The sequence below is a fragment of the Haliaeetus leucocephalus genome, unplaced genomic scaffold, assembly GCF_000737465.1.
Source record: "Haliaeetus leucocephalus isolate CR32 unplaced genomic scaffold, Haliaeetus_leucocephalus-4.0 Scaffold802, whole genome shotgun sequence".
Lineage (NCBI taxonomy): Eukaryota > Metazoa > Chordata > Aves > Accipitriformes > Accipitridae > Haliaeetus > Haliaeetus leucocephalus.
In genome coordinates, this window is record NW_010973238.1 from 967952 (window position 1) to 985795 (window position 17844).

At 37.3% G+C, this 17844-nt stretch overlaps 1 protein-coding gene across 3 annotated transcripts in view; it reads left to right on the top strand.

The window, feature by feature from the left end:
• Positions 1-17844, top strand: part of LOC104840614 (septin-2) — a 40404-nt gene that overhangs the window by 236 nt on the left and 22324 nt on the right. For 2 of the 3 annotated variants that reach the window (XM_010581658.1, XM_010581657.1), the window contains exons 2-7: positions 5455-5507; positions 6626-6725; positions 8253-8339; positions 8985-9108; positions 13936-14070; positions 14543-14660. In XM_010581658.1, coding sequence (XP_010579960.1) covers positions 5481-5507; positions 6626-6725; positions 8253-8339; positions 8985-9108; positions 13936-14070; positions 14543-14660 — 591 coding nt within the window. In that variant the 5' untranslated portion in view covers positions 5455-5480. Of the gene's footprint in view, positions 1-4371; positions 4432-5454; positions 5508-6625; positions 6726-8252; positions 8340-8984; positions 9109-13935; positions 14071-14542; positions 14661-17844 lie in introns of those variants that run through there. The other variant, XM_010581659.1, reaches the window with a different exon arrangement.

The window sequence follows — 17844 nt, forward strand, 5'->3', positions numbered from 1 at the left end:
GCCCGGCCCGCAGCTGCCAGCGGGGCAGCGGTACGGGCTCGGCCCCGGCCCCGGCCCGGTCCCCGGAACTCGCCCGCGGCGGGGTGTGCTCCGTGCGTGGGCCCAGCGGCCTGGCTCCGGCCTCCCTCCGCTGCCCGGGGCGAGGTTTTTGAAGCTGAAGTATGAGGAGGGGAGAAGCGTATGGGGGCAGACCCCACGACACCCCGCAGTCGGGTCGCGGGCCGTTCTACCCGCACGTTTATTTGCGTGTAACGCAAGGCACGCGTGACTTTTGAGATGTGGACGAAGCCTCCGTGCTGCTGGGGTCTGCCCGGCATAATGTAGCCGGAGATGGGGGGCGCGGGTGGAAGAGGAAGTTCTGTCTCCATGGGGCATTCCTCAGATGTTTTTAAAATTGTAACACCCAGCCTGGCCAACTGCTGGGAACCGGGGGTGCTGCAGGAGAAACGCAGAGCCCACTGCTACACAGAACGACATATACCTGATTTGGCAACAGGCCGAGCAAGTGCTCTATTTTATTTTTGGGTTTTTTAGGTCTTAACTTAGTGTTCACATGCAGGTTAGAGACTCTGTGGTGTCATGAGACTTAAGCCTGATTTGGAAATGATTTAAAGTACTAACTTATCACTGTTTGCTGTGCATTGCCAGTATGTACACAATTATAGTTAAGCTTTGTGGGTGTGAGGCAGAGCTGCCTATTTCCTGACGAGTTATCATGGCTAATATGTTTAGCTTTTTAATTTAAAAAAAAAAAGCTCCTGCTTTTCACGTTTACAGGTCTGTTTTACAGTATTTTTTCTCTGACACAGTAACTCTGGGGAAGTACCGTCAAAAGCTGCTTGTGTAGGAAGCACATAACCACTAAAACTGATCATTAATGTGAATGGTATCATTGCCTCCTTTGTGCATTTATGTGCCTGTAGTGATTGAAATAACAGTAAGAAAGGAAATTGTCTAGAGTAATATGTTAACATTGAAATGGAACTTTAAATAAAATATTTAGGATTAGAGCTCTAGATTCATGTATTGTTTTTTCTAGACCTTTTCCTTTTAAGAACAGTTTTCATACATGGTTCTTCGCTCTTACTTGCTTAGTGCTTGCCTTTTTGTCCCTTTAGTCCCTTTGCTGTGCATATGTGCGCTGTTAAGTCACAGAAACGTTACAAGTTTTCATGAACAGCAGTTCATTCCCAGTAATAATCTATATGGTGTGTCACTGGTTCAAATGCATTATCAAAATTAAGTCATGGCATACACTTAGCTTGGTCTACCTGCAAGTGCCATAGCTGGGTTGTTGTATTTGCTGTTAAATTCTGTATTTGGTAGAAGCGATATAGTCATTTTCCTGAATAAGAGTAATGCAGAAATGTATTCAATTGTTAATGTGTAAAAGATGATTCCTTCAATTGGTAACATCTGTTTCTAATGAGGAAAATGGAATCATCTGGGATTGTTGATGTAGAGGGAGTGACACTTCTCCCTGGGACCCTCTGGGAGGGGGTTTCCAACTGCAGAGGTGAGGACGTGCTACGAACAAAGCATGACACAGAGAACAGGCTTTGCTGGACCAGCTGTTGTTTGACAGAATTGGGTGATTCATACAACTATGATAGTGTAAGCTTCCAAAAATAAAAGTTAACTGCTTTGTATTTGAATATGCCTATATCCAGTTTGGAATACAATGAGGAAATTTTTAATTTTCACGTAACTTCCTTGTTTCTCTGTATGCAAGACACTTGGAGAAGTTACATTTTTTTAAAAATTATGTGCCTCAGTACTTGCCTCTGACATTTCTTTGTAGGTTTTTGTAGCTCTTTTTGTGAGAAACCACAAATTTTACTGGTATTTTACTGACATGTTCTTGGTGTTTCTCTGTCTGCTTTAAGTCTGAAAATGTGGCTTCAGAGTGCTAATGTTGTTGAGACCATTTCCAGCACTTGGAAACCTACTTAAGTCTTTACTGCTTTCTGTGGTTCCTTATTAGGTTATTAAATACTTTTTAAAAAGTATCAGAGTTATATAATCTCCGATGGAAAGAAAGAGACCTCATTTGATAAATCAAGAGGGCTATTCTGCTTGTAGAGGTGGTTGTTAAGGTCACTTTAAAGCAATTATTTTAAAACGTTGTTTAATATCCTTATATGGAAACACTCTTTGTACGTTTTTCATAGCGTTTTCTTTGTGCTAGTTCCTATTAAGAAGCTCCCAGTCTGCCTGTTCCTAACAGTTTACTTCTTGCATCCTGACAGGAACAAAGGAAATGACCCATTTTCCTTCCCCTCTCTTTCTCTCTCACTGGAATACTGTTCTTACCAGAAGACAGTAGGATGGCACGTTCCAGGCCTCTGTATTTGTAGTGGAGGCAACTGTAACTGAATTTAGTGGTAATCTGCTCCCTTTGATTGCTGGACAGCACATTGTTTAAGATAGGAATTTGTTGGGATCCAAAATGAAACTTTGTTACATTATCCACTGTTCAAAAACAGACTTGGACACCCCTATAATGTAGCATAGTGTCCCTTTTTTCTGCTAGACTTGCTAAATCGGGCCAACAATTGTTTACAAATAAAGTTTTGCTGCTTTTTGCAAGTTAATGCAATTGTATCGTGTCTATTCCTTTCTCTTTGAAATATTTTGCATGTGCTGCTTTGCTTATCTCATAACAATTCAGATAGTCCTTTGAAAATCTAAAGAAAATGGAACAGCTATGGCTTGCTCCGTTTTGCCATAGTTGTTATTTTTTTTTAATTTTATTATGGAAAATTGATGAAAAATGAAACGTTACAATTTCCAGATGTGGGACTATCCAGAGTGTTGTCAGACACTGAACTTCACATTGGTTTAATGTTTGAATTGGTTGTATGCAGTCGGACATCAGGATTTCAGCAGCCCTTGATGCATAGTGTAGTCTGGTCCAATGACAAGTGATAACTTGTCAGCAATGTTGTAAGTGCTGCAGTTATTTGATGCTGTAAGAAGGTGTAACATTATTTTGCTATTTCTAAGGTTTTGATTTGTAATGATATGGTAAAGCTTCAGGAAGACAGCTCATGGTCATTGGGGGAAAGTTGGTTGGTTGAATAATTTTCTAGGAAGCCTCATGAGGGCAGTATTATGAATTGCAAAATGTGTTGAGGCTGAATAACTGAGGCTTCATTTGAACCTCAGTGCCTTATTTAGGTGTTGTGGAACAGCAGGGTTTTTTTGTTTGTTTGTTTGTGGTTTTTTTTGTTCATCGAACTTTTCATTAGAATATTTCTATTCTAAGAAAATGCAGTGGGGAATAACTAACTGGATGCTTGTACACAGACATTTAAGCATGCGCTGCAGTCATGATGTGATCAGAGCAGCTGTCCTGCAGCTTTGGCTACAGCAGCTTTTTGGTCAGAGTAAGACACAGGGTGAATGTAGTTTGCCCGGTTGGAAACAGGCTTTGTCAGTTATATTCATGGAATGATTTATTATAAATTTAGCTTTTTATGAGGTGACAGACTAATTTTATGACAGATGTGTCATAATCAGTTGACAACAATTTTGACTCTTCTGCTGTTTAATCAGTAGTTTGGGTAATGCTACAATGGATGTGACTATACTGTCAGTTTAAAGCAGAAGTAATTGGAGAATTTGCCATACATATTTAAATCTGAATTGTTCCCCCTTCTCACCTTTAACTATAGGCAGTTGCTCTGGGTGGCTTCTCATCTGGCATTACTGTGAGAAATGGGCCAGAAGGTCTATCTACATTAGCACTCAGTGACTATTTATGAACTTTTCTAAACTCTTGAATTATGTTACTGATTTTATAGACAAGGTGATGACAGAAGTTTCCAAATGTAGAAACAAGATGTGGACAGAGCAATGATTTACATCTGTCAGTGAGGCTGTGGCTGTCTTTAAGGATCTGTAACATTGGTTGGCTGGAAGCTGGAATGAACCCTTGCATATTGGTCAAAGACAAATAAGTCCTGTTTTTTTCAAAACCATTCTTAAGGGATGTTTCCCAGGCTGTTTTAAGGAATACCCAATTAGAGGCTTTCAGAAGATGATTAGGATCAGGACCTCCCTATTTTCCAGGCAATGGCTGTATTAGGCTTTCATTAGCAAGCAAATGAACTGGGTATGGGGGAAAAGTAGTTGGAGGAGAAAAAAAACCAAAACCTTTCCTTGCTCACAGGGTGGCTGGTGTCTGCACAGCTGCCAGGATTTGAAATGCCTGCTTCAGGGCAAATGAAGTGCCATGTGAGCTGAAGACATGTTTTCTTTAAAACTCCAAGTTGCAATTATGCCAACTTCGACTTTTCCTTTAGTCCGAAGGTTCGTATATTTCTGCTAGGATTTGACTGTCAAACTGCTGGTGTCAGAAACTGGACTGTATCCTGCTAGAACAACTCCTGCTACCCAACAGGAAAGCATTTCTATCTGAACACACAGGTGCCTGCATAGGTCACTTCCCTGCTTTCCCAGGCCAAGAGCTGCGTTGTCAACAAACTAAGCTGTGAAGTGCTCCTGCCACTTCTGTGTTTCCTGGCAGCTCTGTGGCTGTTCTAAATAAAAGGGCCTCGCTGTTGCTGTGATAACTAATCTATAGCACAACTAACATCCTTGAGTAAAAAGATAAGGGCTTGCCAAAACCCAGCTGTTCTGGGTGTCTGAAACTAAAGAACAAATCTTTATGATAGGCCTTCAGATCAGGGTGAATTTTCATGTCCAGCGTGGGTTAGCCAAGCGCCAAGGTTCTGCGATGTTTGGTGTAGTGTTCACATTCAGCGATTGTGCTTTGAAGTGACTGAAAATAATATTATAACCTTTACCTGGAAATCCTATAGCTGTCCTGTTCTCAGGAGAATTTTTGTATGTAGTCATAATTGTCAAATATAATTTTTTTGGACAACAGTTAGATTACATTCACCTATTTGTAAACCGTCTTTAAGAAACATCTAATTCGTAAGTGGAAAGGGTAAAAATTGAAGGAAAAAGGTCCTCCTTGTCTATTCTGTGTAGGGGATTTGGAACCGAGAATATGAATTTCAGGTTTTGTTAGCTAATTACAGAATCGGAGAACTTAAAAGAAAAATTACGTCGGGAGTACCATGCATACCTAGCATTAGCTTTCAGTTGATACTTTTCCTTCCTTAAAGACAGGACAGATGAAAGATGTTTAAAGATACTGAATTTCAGTGTTTTGAGTTTTAAAGGAATCTTTCTGTTCTAAAACTTTTAAGTATTTAAATGAGGTATGCTGGTTTGATAATTCTGTGTAATTTCTTTCCTGTGAATAGCTTCACAGAAGCAGCCATTTTGATTGTGGCTTGTTTATTCTGGTAATCTTTGAGTATGTGACATTTCATTCTACTAGAATAAAATTGTGATTATTATATGCAATTGACCAGTCTGAAATTAAAATGAATGTAATCTTCAAGTCAGCTAACATGCACTATGGATTTTGTTTTCCAGTGTCTGAAACTTGGAGTGACGAAAACATGTCTCAGTCGGGTGAAAAAGTAAAGGTAAAGAGATGGCTGCATAGCCAAAATTTTGTTTAGAACCTATTCATCTTCTTAAAATACTTGTGGTTTTACTGAAGTGGTAAAATAGTGAATAAATGATACCTTATTGCTTCAGATGTGTTTTTTAAAAAGCATTGTTCAGTAGAAACAGAGCTTGCATGTGATTTTAGTAATAGGCTTTTGGATATTTGCCAGCCGTTCAGTGTTTGCTTACACATTTAGAATGGTGCCTTCTCCTAAGGAAATTTCATTTGACAGACCTTAATTTCTAATGTTTTTGCCCATCTGGGTGAGTTTTAAAGGGATTGTTAGCAAATAACTAATTGCCTTTTAAGTGATTTCCCCTGTATCCCCCCCTGCCCCACTGGAAGTATGGTATTGTATAAAAACTGTTCTCATCACAAACTCATCTGTGCAGCAAACACTTGGTTCCAGCTAGCTCATAGGTCCCTAAATCAAGTGGCTGCAGCTCTTGTTTAGACTCCTATTAGGTTTTCAGTCAATTGGTAACAGATGTTGAAGCAGACTGCCCTTTTTATAGCCCAAATCTCTTTGATAAGTTTGTCAGGCACATTTCTTTTTCCTGCTTTTGTGTTACAACTTAAGACATTGTGAAGATAGGTGAACAGTTTAATGAGTAGATGATAGATCTCTACGTGATTGTGTCTTGGTAATCTCTGCATTACTATACAATGTTCTTGTTTTTCTGCATGTGAGTGTATGCATTGTTGATTTTTATAGAAGCAGATACCAAATTTGAACAGATATTTTTGACCCCTAGCTTAAAATCTTAGGTATTTTTAGCTATGTTTACAGTTTAATGTTAATAATAGTGTGTTCTTGCAAGCTTGCAGATTTTTTTTTTTTAATCCAAGAGGAGACTTTTGTTTATGTGTAGCTCAAGGTATTTAGCAGATTTCTATTGATATCAGACTGCTTGGTAAATGGACCTGTTTCAAGGTCTGCCTTGCTATAGCAGCAAAAAATTTATTCATTCTCTATTTTTCCATGTGTTTTATATACCTCTGCACTTTATTGTATAGAATCAGCTGAACTCTGTTTCAACTTTTTAGGGGGAAGGGGATCTCATTTATACTAAACTTTTGTTTTCTTGTCAGTTTTCTGACTCGGCAGGCTATGTGGGATTTGCTAATCTGCCCAACCAGGTTCACAGGAAATCTGTGAAGAAGGGCTTTGAATTCACACTGATGGTAGTTGGTAAGTGACTTGTTTAAGTATTTTTGACTGTTAAACAACAACAACAAAAATTTCTTTCACATAGACATATATGTCTTCCTACTTAACAATTGCCTGTTACACAGAAGAAAAAGTTTTGAACGTCTATATGCTCTCTAATTAAATATCTTACTATTTTGTCATGTTTCGTAGGAGGGAGTATTTGTAGTGATTAAAGATGGTGATTTTGAGCCAACAGGACATTCTTGTATTCCTGACTCATTGTCAGATGGTAGCAATAGTTGCTTAATCTTTCTTTGACTCCCATTTCCACAACTGAAGGCGTGAATGCACATGGTGAATATCTTGCTGTTGAAATGGTGATGCTATTCTTCTGTTTTCTGCTGTTCTATACTGACTTACTCTGGTATTATAACTAAACTTTTAATTTGCCTGTTCTGTGAATGAGCACCTGTAGGAGTTATTGATGGGAAGGCCTTTAGGCTCAAAGCTGTTGTAAGTGACATGTTGAATTATACTTGCATTGAATCAGTTTAATGTTATACAAGTGCAAGCAAGAGTCCACAGTACTATCACCTTTTTGTAGTAGTTAACCTTGGAATTGCATGTTATTGAAAAATGGAAATAAGAGATGCATAACGCTTCCTTCTTATTCTCTGTGCTCTGTAGTACCATTTGGGATTATTTGGTGACAGAGCATTCAGCAACATCTGTAAAATAAATAGGTAATTTGTGATAAGTGTAGAGTTTTTTTATTTGATGTAGTTTGTGATGATAAATACAGATACCTTCACTATCTCTAAGATTAGGTTAGTAGCATCTAAAATAACATGGCCAGTTCTTCTAAATGCTGACTCCTTTGATTCGTTGGGTTAGGAAAAAAGTGACTTTTTGAAATTCAGATTTAGTAATTGCATTTATAGGCTTAACTTTATTATTTTGATGTAGGACAAAATTCATATGATCTGAAGTTCTAGAACTATGCAACTTCTTAGGTGAATTTTGAATAATTTTCTCATGATTTTCTGTTTCATGTTTCATAGGACATATGTATTCTAACTATAAGGGTGCAAAGCTCAACTGTTTGGGATTGCTTTATTCATTCTTCCTCCTAACAGTGTTCCATGTTCAATTTCTAGCTTAGGAAAACCTTAAAGCTGTCAGAAATTTTCAACAGGAGAGTTACAGCTCCTGATTTTGTAAGTTTAAATGGGGGAAAAAAAAAAAGCTTTTATTTCCCTGAAGTAATCTAGCTATCTCTAGATCTATAGTCAGTGCTGTATGACCTTTCAGCTTTTATTATGAAATCTGTTACAGTAAACTTAGCATTTTCATGTAACATTTATAAAAACACTGGAGGCTTGTTTTTCCTGTGTTTTTAAAGTGCTTAGCTGAACCTTTGATGTTTTTATCTCAAAAAGTAAGGTGTGATCCTGATGAACAAATTATTTTTCCTCCATAATGTGGGCTTGGGGAAAGAGGAGGTGTTTTAAAAAGCCTGGAGTAAAAGTTGTACATACTTAATAACCTGAATTATTTTGTTTGTAGGCGAGTCTGGCTTGGGAAAATCCACTTTAATTAACAGTCTGTTCCTGACTGATCTTTATCCAGAACGTTATATTCCTGGAGCTGCAGGTAAATGTGGTTTTGCAGTTCCTCCAGCACATACCCTATGAAATCTCATGTTCTTTCAGTTAACGTTGCTTCATTCTGATGATAACTTCACACGAGACCCTTTCTTCATGCTGTCTAGATGTATTTTAACCCTCCAAATTATATTTTTTTGAGCTGTCATTTTCTCATTTATATTTCCTTTCAGAAACTCAGCTTTTGTTGTTTCTTCGTCAATTGTTATAAACAAAAAACAAACCAACAACCCCCCCCCCCCCAAACCTTTTAGGTGTCAATATACCTAAATGTGGGTTTGCTCTAATCCCCATTTCCTCTTATGTTTTTTTGCCTGTCATGCCTTAAATAGTGGTTAGAGGTGTAAACACTTTTGACAAAGAATCTAGCATGCTTCTGAGTACTATAATTTTATTTTTGCATATTGTCATGAGTAAATCCCCTTTTTTTTTTAGTTCATTGCTTCTTGTTTATTTACAAAAATGTGGTGGTAAATTTTGACTAGCTAGCTTGGCTTTTTCTTTAAAGTATTTTATGTCATGTAGGTTACAATATACTTCAGCTTGCATTTTCTCTTCTGTTGCTCTCTCCTGCAGGGGTTTCTGCAACAACTGATGGGCATAATAACAATCAAAATGTTTTTTTTTATTTTAGAGAAAATAGAGAGAACAGTTCAAATCGAAGCTTCTACCGTAGAGATAGAGGAGCGAGGGGTGAAACTGCGTTTAACGGTAGTTGACACACCAGGATATGGAGATGCCATTAACAGCCAGGACTGGTATGTGTGTAGATACTGCTTTGCTTGATAGAGTTTCTGTCTTATGCAAACACTGCTCTAGTGTATCTGTCTCTCTGAACTTAAGTGATTCAGCTGGTGATCTTTAGATAACTTTGATGTACTAAAAGGAAGCAACAGGTTTTTTTATTCTTAACATTAATTGAACGTTATCTTGAATTCATGGTAGAGGGTCTTTTCTGAGTCCTTGCAGTTAAACACAATTTTTAAGTACTTCAGCATTCTGGGTGCTCATCTTCATATCATCAGTGGCATGATCATTTAGTTCGTGTGAGTTTTCAAATCAAGTTTCTCTTATAATTTTTGTTGCCTAAAATACACATCTCTAGTAAAACTGTGAAACAGGAAGTTGTACAAAGTAATAATTTTCTAACAACCTTTTTATGTTTCCAAAAGGTTTGGCTAGTGTTCTCTAGGCTGTCTGTGATTCTCCCTCAAAATTAATGGCCTTTCCTCCAGTAAGGTTCTCTGTGACAACTGTAGTCAACTTTTTGTCTCCATAGCTGCTCTCATAGGGCAGAATTCTGGTGGAGGGAATTTTTTTGTTTGTCTTTCTGTGTCTCTGCCCCATCCAGTTTCCATATTTTAAGACTGTACTTTTCATTCCCTGTGCTTTATATGTACTACTAGCAATTTGGATATAACTGCATTTTTTTTTTTATGATCAGTTACTAGTTAGCTCTCTCTGACCTAAATATCACTGATGATCTTTAATGGCTGAAATAATTGTCTGCAAATATACTGGACAACAAATGTAATTGCTTTAGCATAAAGATCATGAGAAAGAAAATCGTAAAATAGCTATGAAGGAACTGGGCGGTTTGTAACAAAATTAGAATTAATAAGTTTGTTCATAAATGTAATTTCCAAATCATTGTCCTCATGCACTTTAACTGTGGAAAACTGATCTTGTGATAACCTTTTTCAAATAAAGATGAGATATATTAATGTGCTTACTAGGATGCCTGAATTATTCCAGTGCAGCTAGAAGCTAAACTTTGAATTTCCATTTGGTTGTCTTTTAAGAAGTGCTAATAATATTTATTTTGCTTAGCCATTGATTTTTATTGACAGTTTTTTGTGGTGGTGGTAGCAGTCCTAAGGCAAACAAAGAGTCCCTGTGCAGACAAAGGGAGCATAAAGCTAATACTGGTTGATTTGAGTTCTTCACTGTAAGTTGAAGATCAGGAAGGAGGCAAATAGCTGATAAAATAAACATCTGTAATGCTAATAGAATGTTTTGTAATTTTTTCTTGACAGAATGCTGTGTTATCTGGCACATTCTGAAGAACCTTATCAGATGTGTTTTTTCTTTCTATGGTGTACTGTAGAAACAGCAAAAGTAAAGGCAGTGAAGTTACATAATATACTAAATGAGAGTTTGAAACTGAAGCTGTAGGGGGATTTTTCTTTTCCTCCCACTTTTCTTACTTTATTAAGTTAAAAATAATTGAACTTTTAGAATAACACTAAGGCATCTTTCTGGACTGCAGCATGGTCTTGCTTATTTTGTTCACTGTTGACTAGAGCTTCCTTCCGCTGGAGCTAAGAGCTCTGCAGCCCATGTATTGTGTTACGTAGAGCTCTTCCTGTTGATTGTGTTCTAATGCCCTTTGTTTATTCTGTTAAGATGTTTCTTAGAGACCTACGTGTTCAGATTTTTCCCCTTTCTTTTTAGAGGCTTGCTAAATAGACTCATTCCATGATGATTCAGACCAGTAGAACAATTTACTGGTTTATACTTCATTTTCTGTGACAAATATTAATCATCAAAATACAGTACGGGAACAAATAGTACTTACATACTACAAAATAAAAAGATGCAGTTAATTTTAATTGTCTGTGTCTAGTCTCATTTTCTTATGTCACATAAAAGACTTTGAGCCATGAGGAGCGTCATTTTGACGGAGTCTGTTAGTCTTTACAGGATGTCATAGGGACTTCGATGGATAGACTCTTTGTTTAAAACTGTAGTCAAGACTAACCCACTTCAAGTACCTTCCTTCCTTGTTAGTTCAGAGGAAGTAGCAAGTTCGTGTTCTTGAATTTATGTTTGTGTTCAGGAGCATTTACTGCAATTATGGTTAACAAGTAGATGGTGCTGCTCTCGATCCAAGTTTTATAAAGCACTTTTTTGGGGGAAAGCTGCAATTTGTGCAGACTAACTGTTTTCCAGAGTGATGAATTTTACTAAGGTTAGTTTTGAACAGAGGTAAATCGAACTGACACGATGTCTCTAGGAAGCAGCAATCACTGGTCCTGTTTCAAGTATCTTCATCCTGAGCAGGCTTCCTAATGGCTTTTGATGTCTGTCTTTGTGTTGATGAAGGGGCTTAATTTTAGAGTTTGACTTTCAAGGATGGGAGCTGGGGGTCAATTTTATGTATTTTCTATCACAGAAGAAGTGCTAGTAAGGATTATGTGTTGTCAGGAGTTTGGCCAGTGGGTCTCCCTGCTTGGAAGAATAACAATGTTGGACTGGTAAATGAGTTGTTAGAGAATGTGTTGTACTAAATCTATAAAGTTGATTAATTTTTGTTTTCCAAATGCTGTTGTACTTAAAATAGCCTGTAAGAAGAGGTAGATGATAACTGCAGTTAACCGTAGTGGTAATTGTTTAGATTCTGTGTGAAGCTTTAGTGCTAGCTGGAGTTCTGTATTCTAGAATCAAACTACACCTAGGATTGCTCTTGGCATCAGCTTAGGCATGTGTTTGGAGAACAGCAAAATTCTTTGTGGCGCGAAGTTTGAAGCATAGAATGGCTCTTCCGTGCATAAGGACATTGGGATCATGAGAAAAGTATGTCCTTAAAGTAACATCTTTCATCAGACAGAAGAAAAAGGATCTAAGGAGGGGATGAAAAAAAAATTGCTTCATGCACAGATTTGGGATCAAATCTGGCATCAAAAAGATGGTTGACAAAAACAGTCTACAGATTAACTTGTTAGATGTGGCTGATCATATACCTCATTTCATCTTGGTTGCGGTGTCACAGGTCATTCTTTGATAACTACTTTCTGGCTGCTGCTAACTTTCTTTTTTTAGTGGTTTATGTTAAGTTGTATTTTGTGGTTTCTGGCAGCTTGGTAATATCGTTCATTTTCCCCCAATGGGCTTAAAGGCAACCGTTGTGTTGTTTGCTGTTACAATACAGGATGTGCTATCTCCAACGTAATGATAGCACAGTGGTGTGAGCCAGGTGTTTCCCGGAAGTCAGGAGGTACAGGACACTAACGCCATATTTATAGGGAAAATTATAGCTGTTAGAGCTAGAAAACTGCACGTAAACTAATTACATTGCCAGGGAAGTGTGTGATAGTTGTTTTCCCATTGTTTGTGCTTGGTTTCTGTCCTAATATTTGTAGGTCTTCAGTCTTGTTACCTTTCACCAGCTAGGAGGAGAGTATCTAAGATCAACAGGAACATAAACCATGTTGTCCTTTTTCAACATATTTAGGTATTAAGATGCTTAAGGTCCTTAAAGACTTGAGCAGCACTAAGGTCAAAACTGAATAAATTCCATGTTTTGCTGTGTTGTCTTCTGTAGTATGGCTTATAACGGTGCAAATCTTGCAAAGGTATAAATGTGTGTGTATGTATATATATATATATTCTACTATGGATTTATTCCTCCTAGATTCAAAAGCTCACTCAACTTTGGAAAATCGAATTCCCTCCAGGATCTCTTCTATCATTCTGGTTACTTTCTTTCATGATCTTCATTACAGCCACGCAGCCCAGGGTTGAATTTCACTGCCTGTCACAGTATTTGCAATCAGTCTATGTGTTCGTTTTCCAGATTACTAATTCTTTTTTTATGTTCTTTTGTCTGTTTCCTCCTTAAATTTCTCTAGTCAAGTTTGCACTTTCTCATCAACAGAAATACTATTTTTCAAGTTAAGCTTTCTGTTCAGTTTTTCCCCAAGTAGTTTAAGTTATGTTCATGACACAGTCATCTGCCTAATCTTATCTTCATCAGTGTGTTCATTTCCCTTCCCCTGCAGTACTTAATATAAAGTGTCCTTTTACATTAATGTTGTTCGCAGGTGTCTACATGCTCTGGAATATCGTAAAACAATCTTCTTAGTAACGCATTGTGTTTTCTTTTCTCTAGTCACTGCTCTTTGTATCTGATTAATCTATGTGTATAAATTTTGTGTTCCTTCACTTCTTTGTAGCGCATATTTTAAATTGCCTTGAACTAAGTAGGAATTATGTTTCTTTGCCAACAGAAAAGGATTCTGTAATGTAACCAAAATAGCTTAAAAAATCGTGATGCTATAGTGCATGACTTGCAAATGTATTTGTAGTTAATTCAAACAGACTAGACTACCAGAATTTTCATAGGTAACTATAGAAACCTAGCTCTAGGGTCAGGGTTGTAAATCAAGAGGATATCCGGGATATGTCATTTGTCAGCTGGTTTAAAAACAAATCCTCACCCCCTACCCCCAGAAAAAAAGCAGAAAAATCCTCAATCTTCTGTTCCTGTCTGTGTTGTCTCAGCACTGAGTGCTTTTTTTTTTTCTGAGCTTGCACTTGACCTTATTATCCAGTGGACAGAGTAACACTTGAAAGTAGCTCTAGGCATAAATAGATACTTGGTGGTTACTATGAAAATAGCTTTTTGCATTATCAAAATACTTTTCCTCAGTAGTAGATACAGTGCTAGGAAGTTGAATTTTGTAACAGAAACGTTCTTAGAAGTGTGATTCTCCTCCTGTTCTTATATTTTCATAATTCTTTTTTTTTATTATTTTAAAGCCGATCTAAGATGCCTCTCTTTCTTCCCCCACCTCATACCACAGCTTCAAAACAATTATCCAGTACATTGACAACCAGTTTGAAAGATACCTTCATGATGAGAGCGGTCTAAACAGGCGCCACATTATAGACAACAGAGTCCATTGCTGTTTTTACTTCATCTCTCCCTTTGGGCATGGGTAAGAAAAAGCTCTTGAGCTCTTGTATTTTAGGGCGTTATATCTTGTTCATAAGCCTGTTCATTACTTGAACTGGAAACTTAACTTTAATGATGTTAACTGAGTTACTTCCCCCACTGTCAGTTAGCCAATGCAATTAAAATGGTCTTTAGGGATTAATGCTCTCCTCTGCTTTGTCCCCTTTTTGGCATTTAATATTGTTTTGAAGCAGTCAGTATTACGTTGTTTATCACCCAGAAACATAAGAGTTTATAATACCCAATTTATCTTATAGCGACAATTTTAATTACACTTCAACCTTTACACAACCATGCTGATAAGCAAGTGCTCTGACTTAATTTATTCTGGAAACACTATTTATGTAGATACTTGAAATAAATAATTTTTAATACATTTGGTCTCTTAAAAAAACTAAACAAACAAAAAAACACACACACCATTTTTTTTTCCATTTTTTTCTACTTGTTGGCAGGCTGAAACCATTAGATGTAGAATTCATGAAGGCTCTTCATGGAAAAGTCAACATTGTCCCTGTGATTGCCAAGGCTGACACACTGACGCTGAAGGAGAGAGAAAGGCTGAAGAGAAGAGTAGGTCTAACACTTGATCATGAGTTCAATGCAACCCATACAGTGTTAAAGCCAAATATAAAGTAAATTCAAACTGAAGAGGGCTGAATGATATTGGCCAAGGACCTAATCTTCAGGAAGTGTGAGGTGGGGAATCTTGGCTGGAGTCTGATGTGCTTTACCAGTTACGTTTGCTAAGAATCTGGCCATTCTTGGCTCATCTATCTTAGCAAGCAGTGCACCCCAATAGAACACGTTTTGAGCAAAATGATTGTAATGAGGGCTCAAATCATCCTGAAATGCATGTAGTGTGTAGAAGCTTCAGACTAGCTCTCATTTAGTCCAGTGGACTGAATGCCCATTAGTGGTGGCAGTGCATTAGATATGGTCTGAGAGTGTATCTTTAGTTTCATCAAAAAGAAACTTGGTTTGCCTACTCTAACTGTGCTGCGTGGTTTGTAGCAAAATGCTGTTAAGTTGGGGTGATTAATTGGAAACTTGCTTAATAAGTGTCCCCATGATACAAACTAAAACACTAATATAGAGGCAGGACAGTTAGGTTAATATATTAGCATGATGCTTTTTGTAGCTCCGTTGTTACAGAAACATGTATGTCATCTTGTATATGTTTTTTTCCTACTAGGTTATTTGTTCATGTGAACTACCAGGACATAGTCAGCATTGCATTGGAAAAGGGCTTTCCAGAGAGTGGTACTAAAGTAAATCTTTTTGCATTGGAAGGTTTACTTGCAGTCTCGAATTTTTTTTGCCAAACCTTTCCAAGACAGGCCAGCCGCTGCCAAATATGGCATTGTAGTGAATTCTACAGGAATAAAGTACATATTTGTGGTTGTACAAGCCTTTCACCTTAAATTTAATTTAGTATCATAGAATAATCTGGCCGATGAATGCAAATGTTCAGTCTTTCCTGGTTTATTCTCTTGATTCAGAATGACTTCATGCACCTTCCTTGTTAAAGAAAGGAATAGGTAGGTTGTGAGATTGTATTATGCTGAGAGGTGGCTCAGTAAAATTTATTGAGATCAGAAGCTTTTTTTCAGGTTCTATTGACTCAAACCCAGTACATTCAGTTGTAAAGTCTAACAGATTTGAACTCTACAGAGCCTGTGAATTTTTACAAGTTTAATAACTTATGCCTTGAGGAATATAGAGATAATTAGTACTTCTAAATCGCAGTCTATACTTTGCACCAGAGTATGCAAACTTTTTTCATGGTAAGATTATATCTTAATCTTTTATATCTTAATATCATTTTATACTACCACTTTTTGATTTTCATGGAGGGCATGACAGATTTTTTTGATTGTGATCCTCTGGCTTCCAGTAGTCCTTTAGCACGGCTATTGGATCTTTATTCCAATGGCTTTTCTGTGTGGGTATTTTTCTGTTTCTTGAAGAGGGAGTACAGCTTTATTTAACTGGGGAAATAGTATAGTTAAAATCATGCTTACAAAATAGTACATTAGCTGAACTCAACCTAAATTCAGAAGATTTGTTTGGGGTTTTTTTTGAGGTGGACCAGTGCCACAATCAAAGGTGTGACTGTGGTTTGTGTAGGCATGTAAGCAACTACAATTTGGCAAGGTAAGGTACTGCTGGTGTTGCTGTTTTGTTTGTATAAAGCTCAGTGATGTAAGAAAACTTGCCCAAGAAATGGAATAAATCCTCTGTATCTGAAGAAGTATAAAGTGAGGACAGTTGTGATTGTAGGAACCTTGTACACAATGTAGGCAAATGTTCACTGAAGGGGGGGAGAGGTGTTTATACAAAAGTGACCAGCTTTATGGTGAACTAGGTGAAAAGAGGAAGGAAAAAAAAAAAAAAAGCCATTCATATTCATTGAGTTAAAAAGGACCTCTAGATCTTGCTGGGAGAAATTCTGTCTGGGCTCTTGAGCTTTTGTTTTGTTCCTCCACAAATGCTATGAGGAGATAACAGGTACTGTGGGCAAATTGAAAGAACTTATAGGGAAATAACAAAGCAGAGATGTGGCTGCTTATGCTGGTTTTATCGCTTCTCTTTTTCTGTGTCTGTACTAATTGGGTGAAAGATTTTTATCTGATAGAAATATTGTTTGTGGAACTGCTACTTTTTATAAAGAAACTGTATTTGATCTTTCAGCAGTGTCCTTCAGGCTCAGTTTTCATAGGTACTTATTTTTTAGTTCAGCATTTGATAGCAGAATGATGTTGAAAGATTTGAAGTAGGCATTTAAATGGAGCGTTAATTATTTGACAGTATAATTTGGTGGGAATCTGAATGTTCTGCTTTATCAGTTCAAAAACATAAAATAAACTGATACAAAACAGCTTCTAGCTACAGTCATCTTTCACAAAAGCAGTTCTTAAGTGAAATGAAGAGGAATGTACTCTTACCAGATTTCAATATTTGCTGTAGTTGTTTTGGGACTCTTTCTTCTGTGCTGTTTTTATCTGCTGCTTGGTGGTGTCTCTTAGGGTCAAGTACAGTATAGCACAAATGCTGTTTGACATTTGCTTCTGTGTATTGTTAAAACTGGATTTTAGCTGAAACATGGCAGTAGCACAAGCAAACATGTTTCCCAGTGTGAATTTAGAATTGCTTGGTTTTCAGTACAATTCTGTAAGTGATATTAGATTGAGGGTTTATGATGCACAGTTATTGTGGAAGATGGAGATGAATCCCAGTTTACACATCCTGTGATAAACAGATTAATTTAAAGGCAAACTCTCTTCACCATATTCAGTGCCAATCCATGTCTAGTTCTTTCTAGTTTGAGCAAAGTTACTTTTAACTAACTAGTCTTTAAAACAGTCTTGACTTATATACATGGACACCACATTTATGCATTGGCTAAATATAACGAGATGAATGACACTTATGCTGTAGTCTGAGGGAGCGGTTAGGAAACAGGTAAACAAGTCTTCATTATTTTTGTACTGCTGGCAAAGGTCACTCTACAAACTGAGTTTATACTAAGTCAAATGTATAATGTGGTTCCAAAGCTTTGAAAGTCTAGCTACTGTATATTGTTCTAACTCAAAGCATCTTGGCTAACAGAATCTCTAATCAAGAATAAGAATCAAAATCCTGCTTTGCTGACGCAGCTTGAAGTCTTTTTTTTTTTTTTTTAGATGTTTCTGCCATTTGGCCATCAATCTAAAGTAAAATGTTTTTGTTTTGCCGCTTTGGGCTAAGCAGCAAG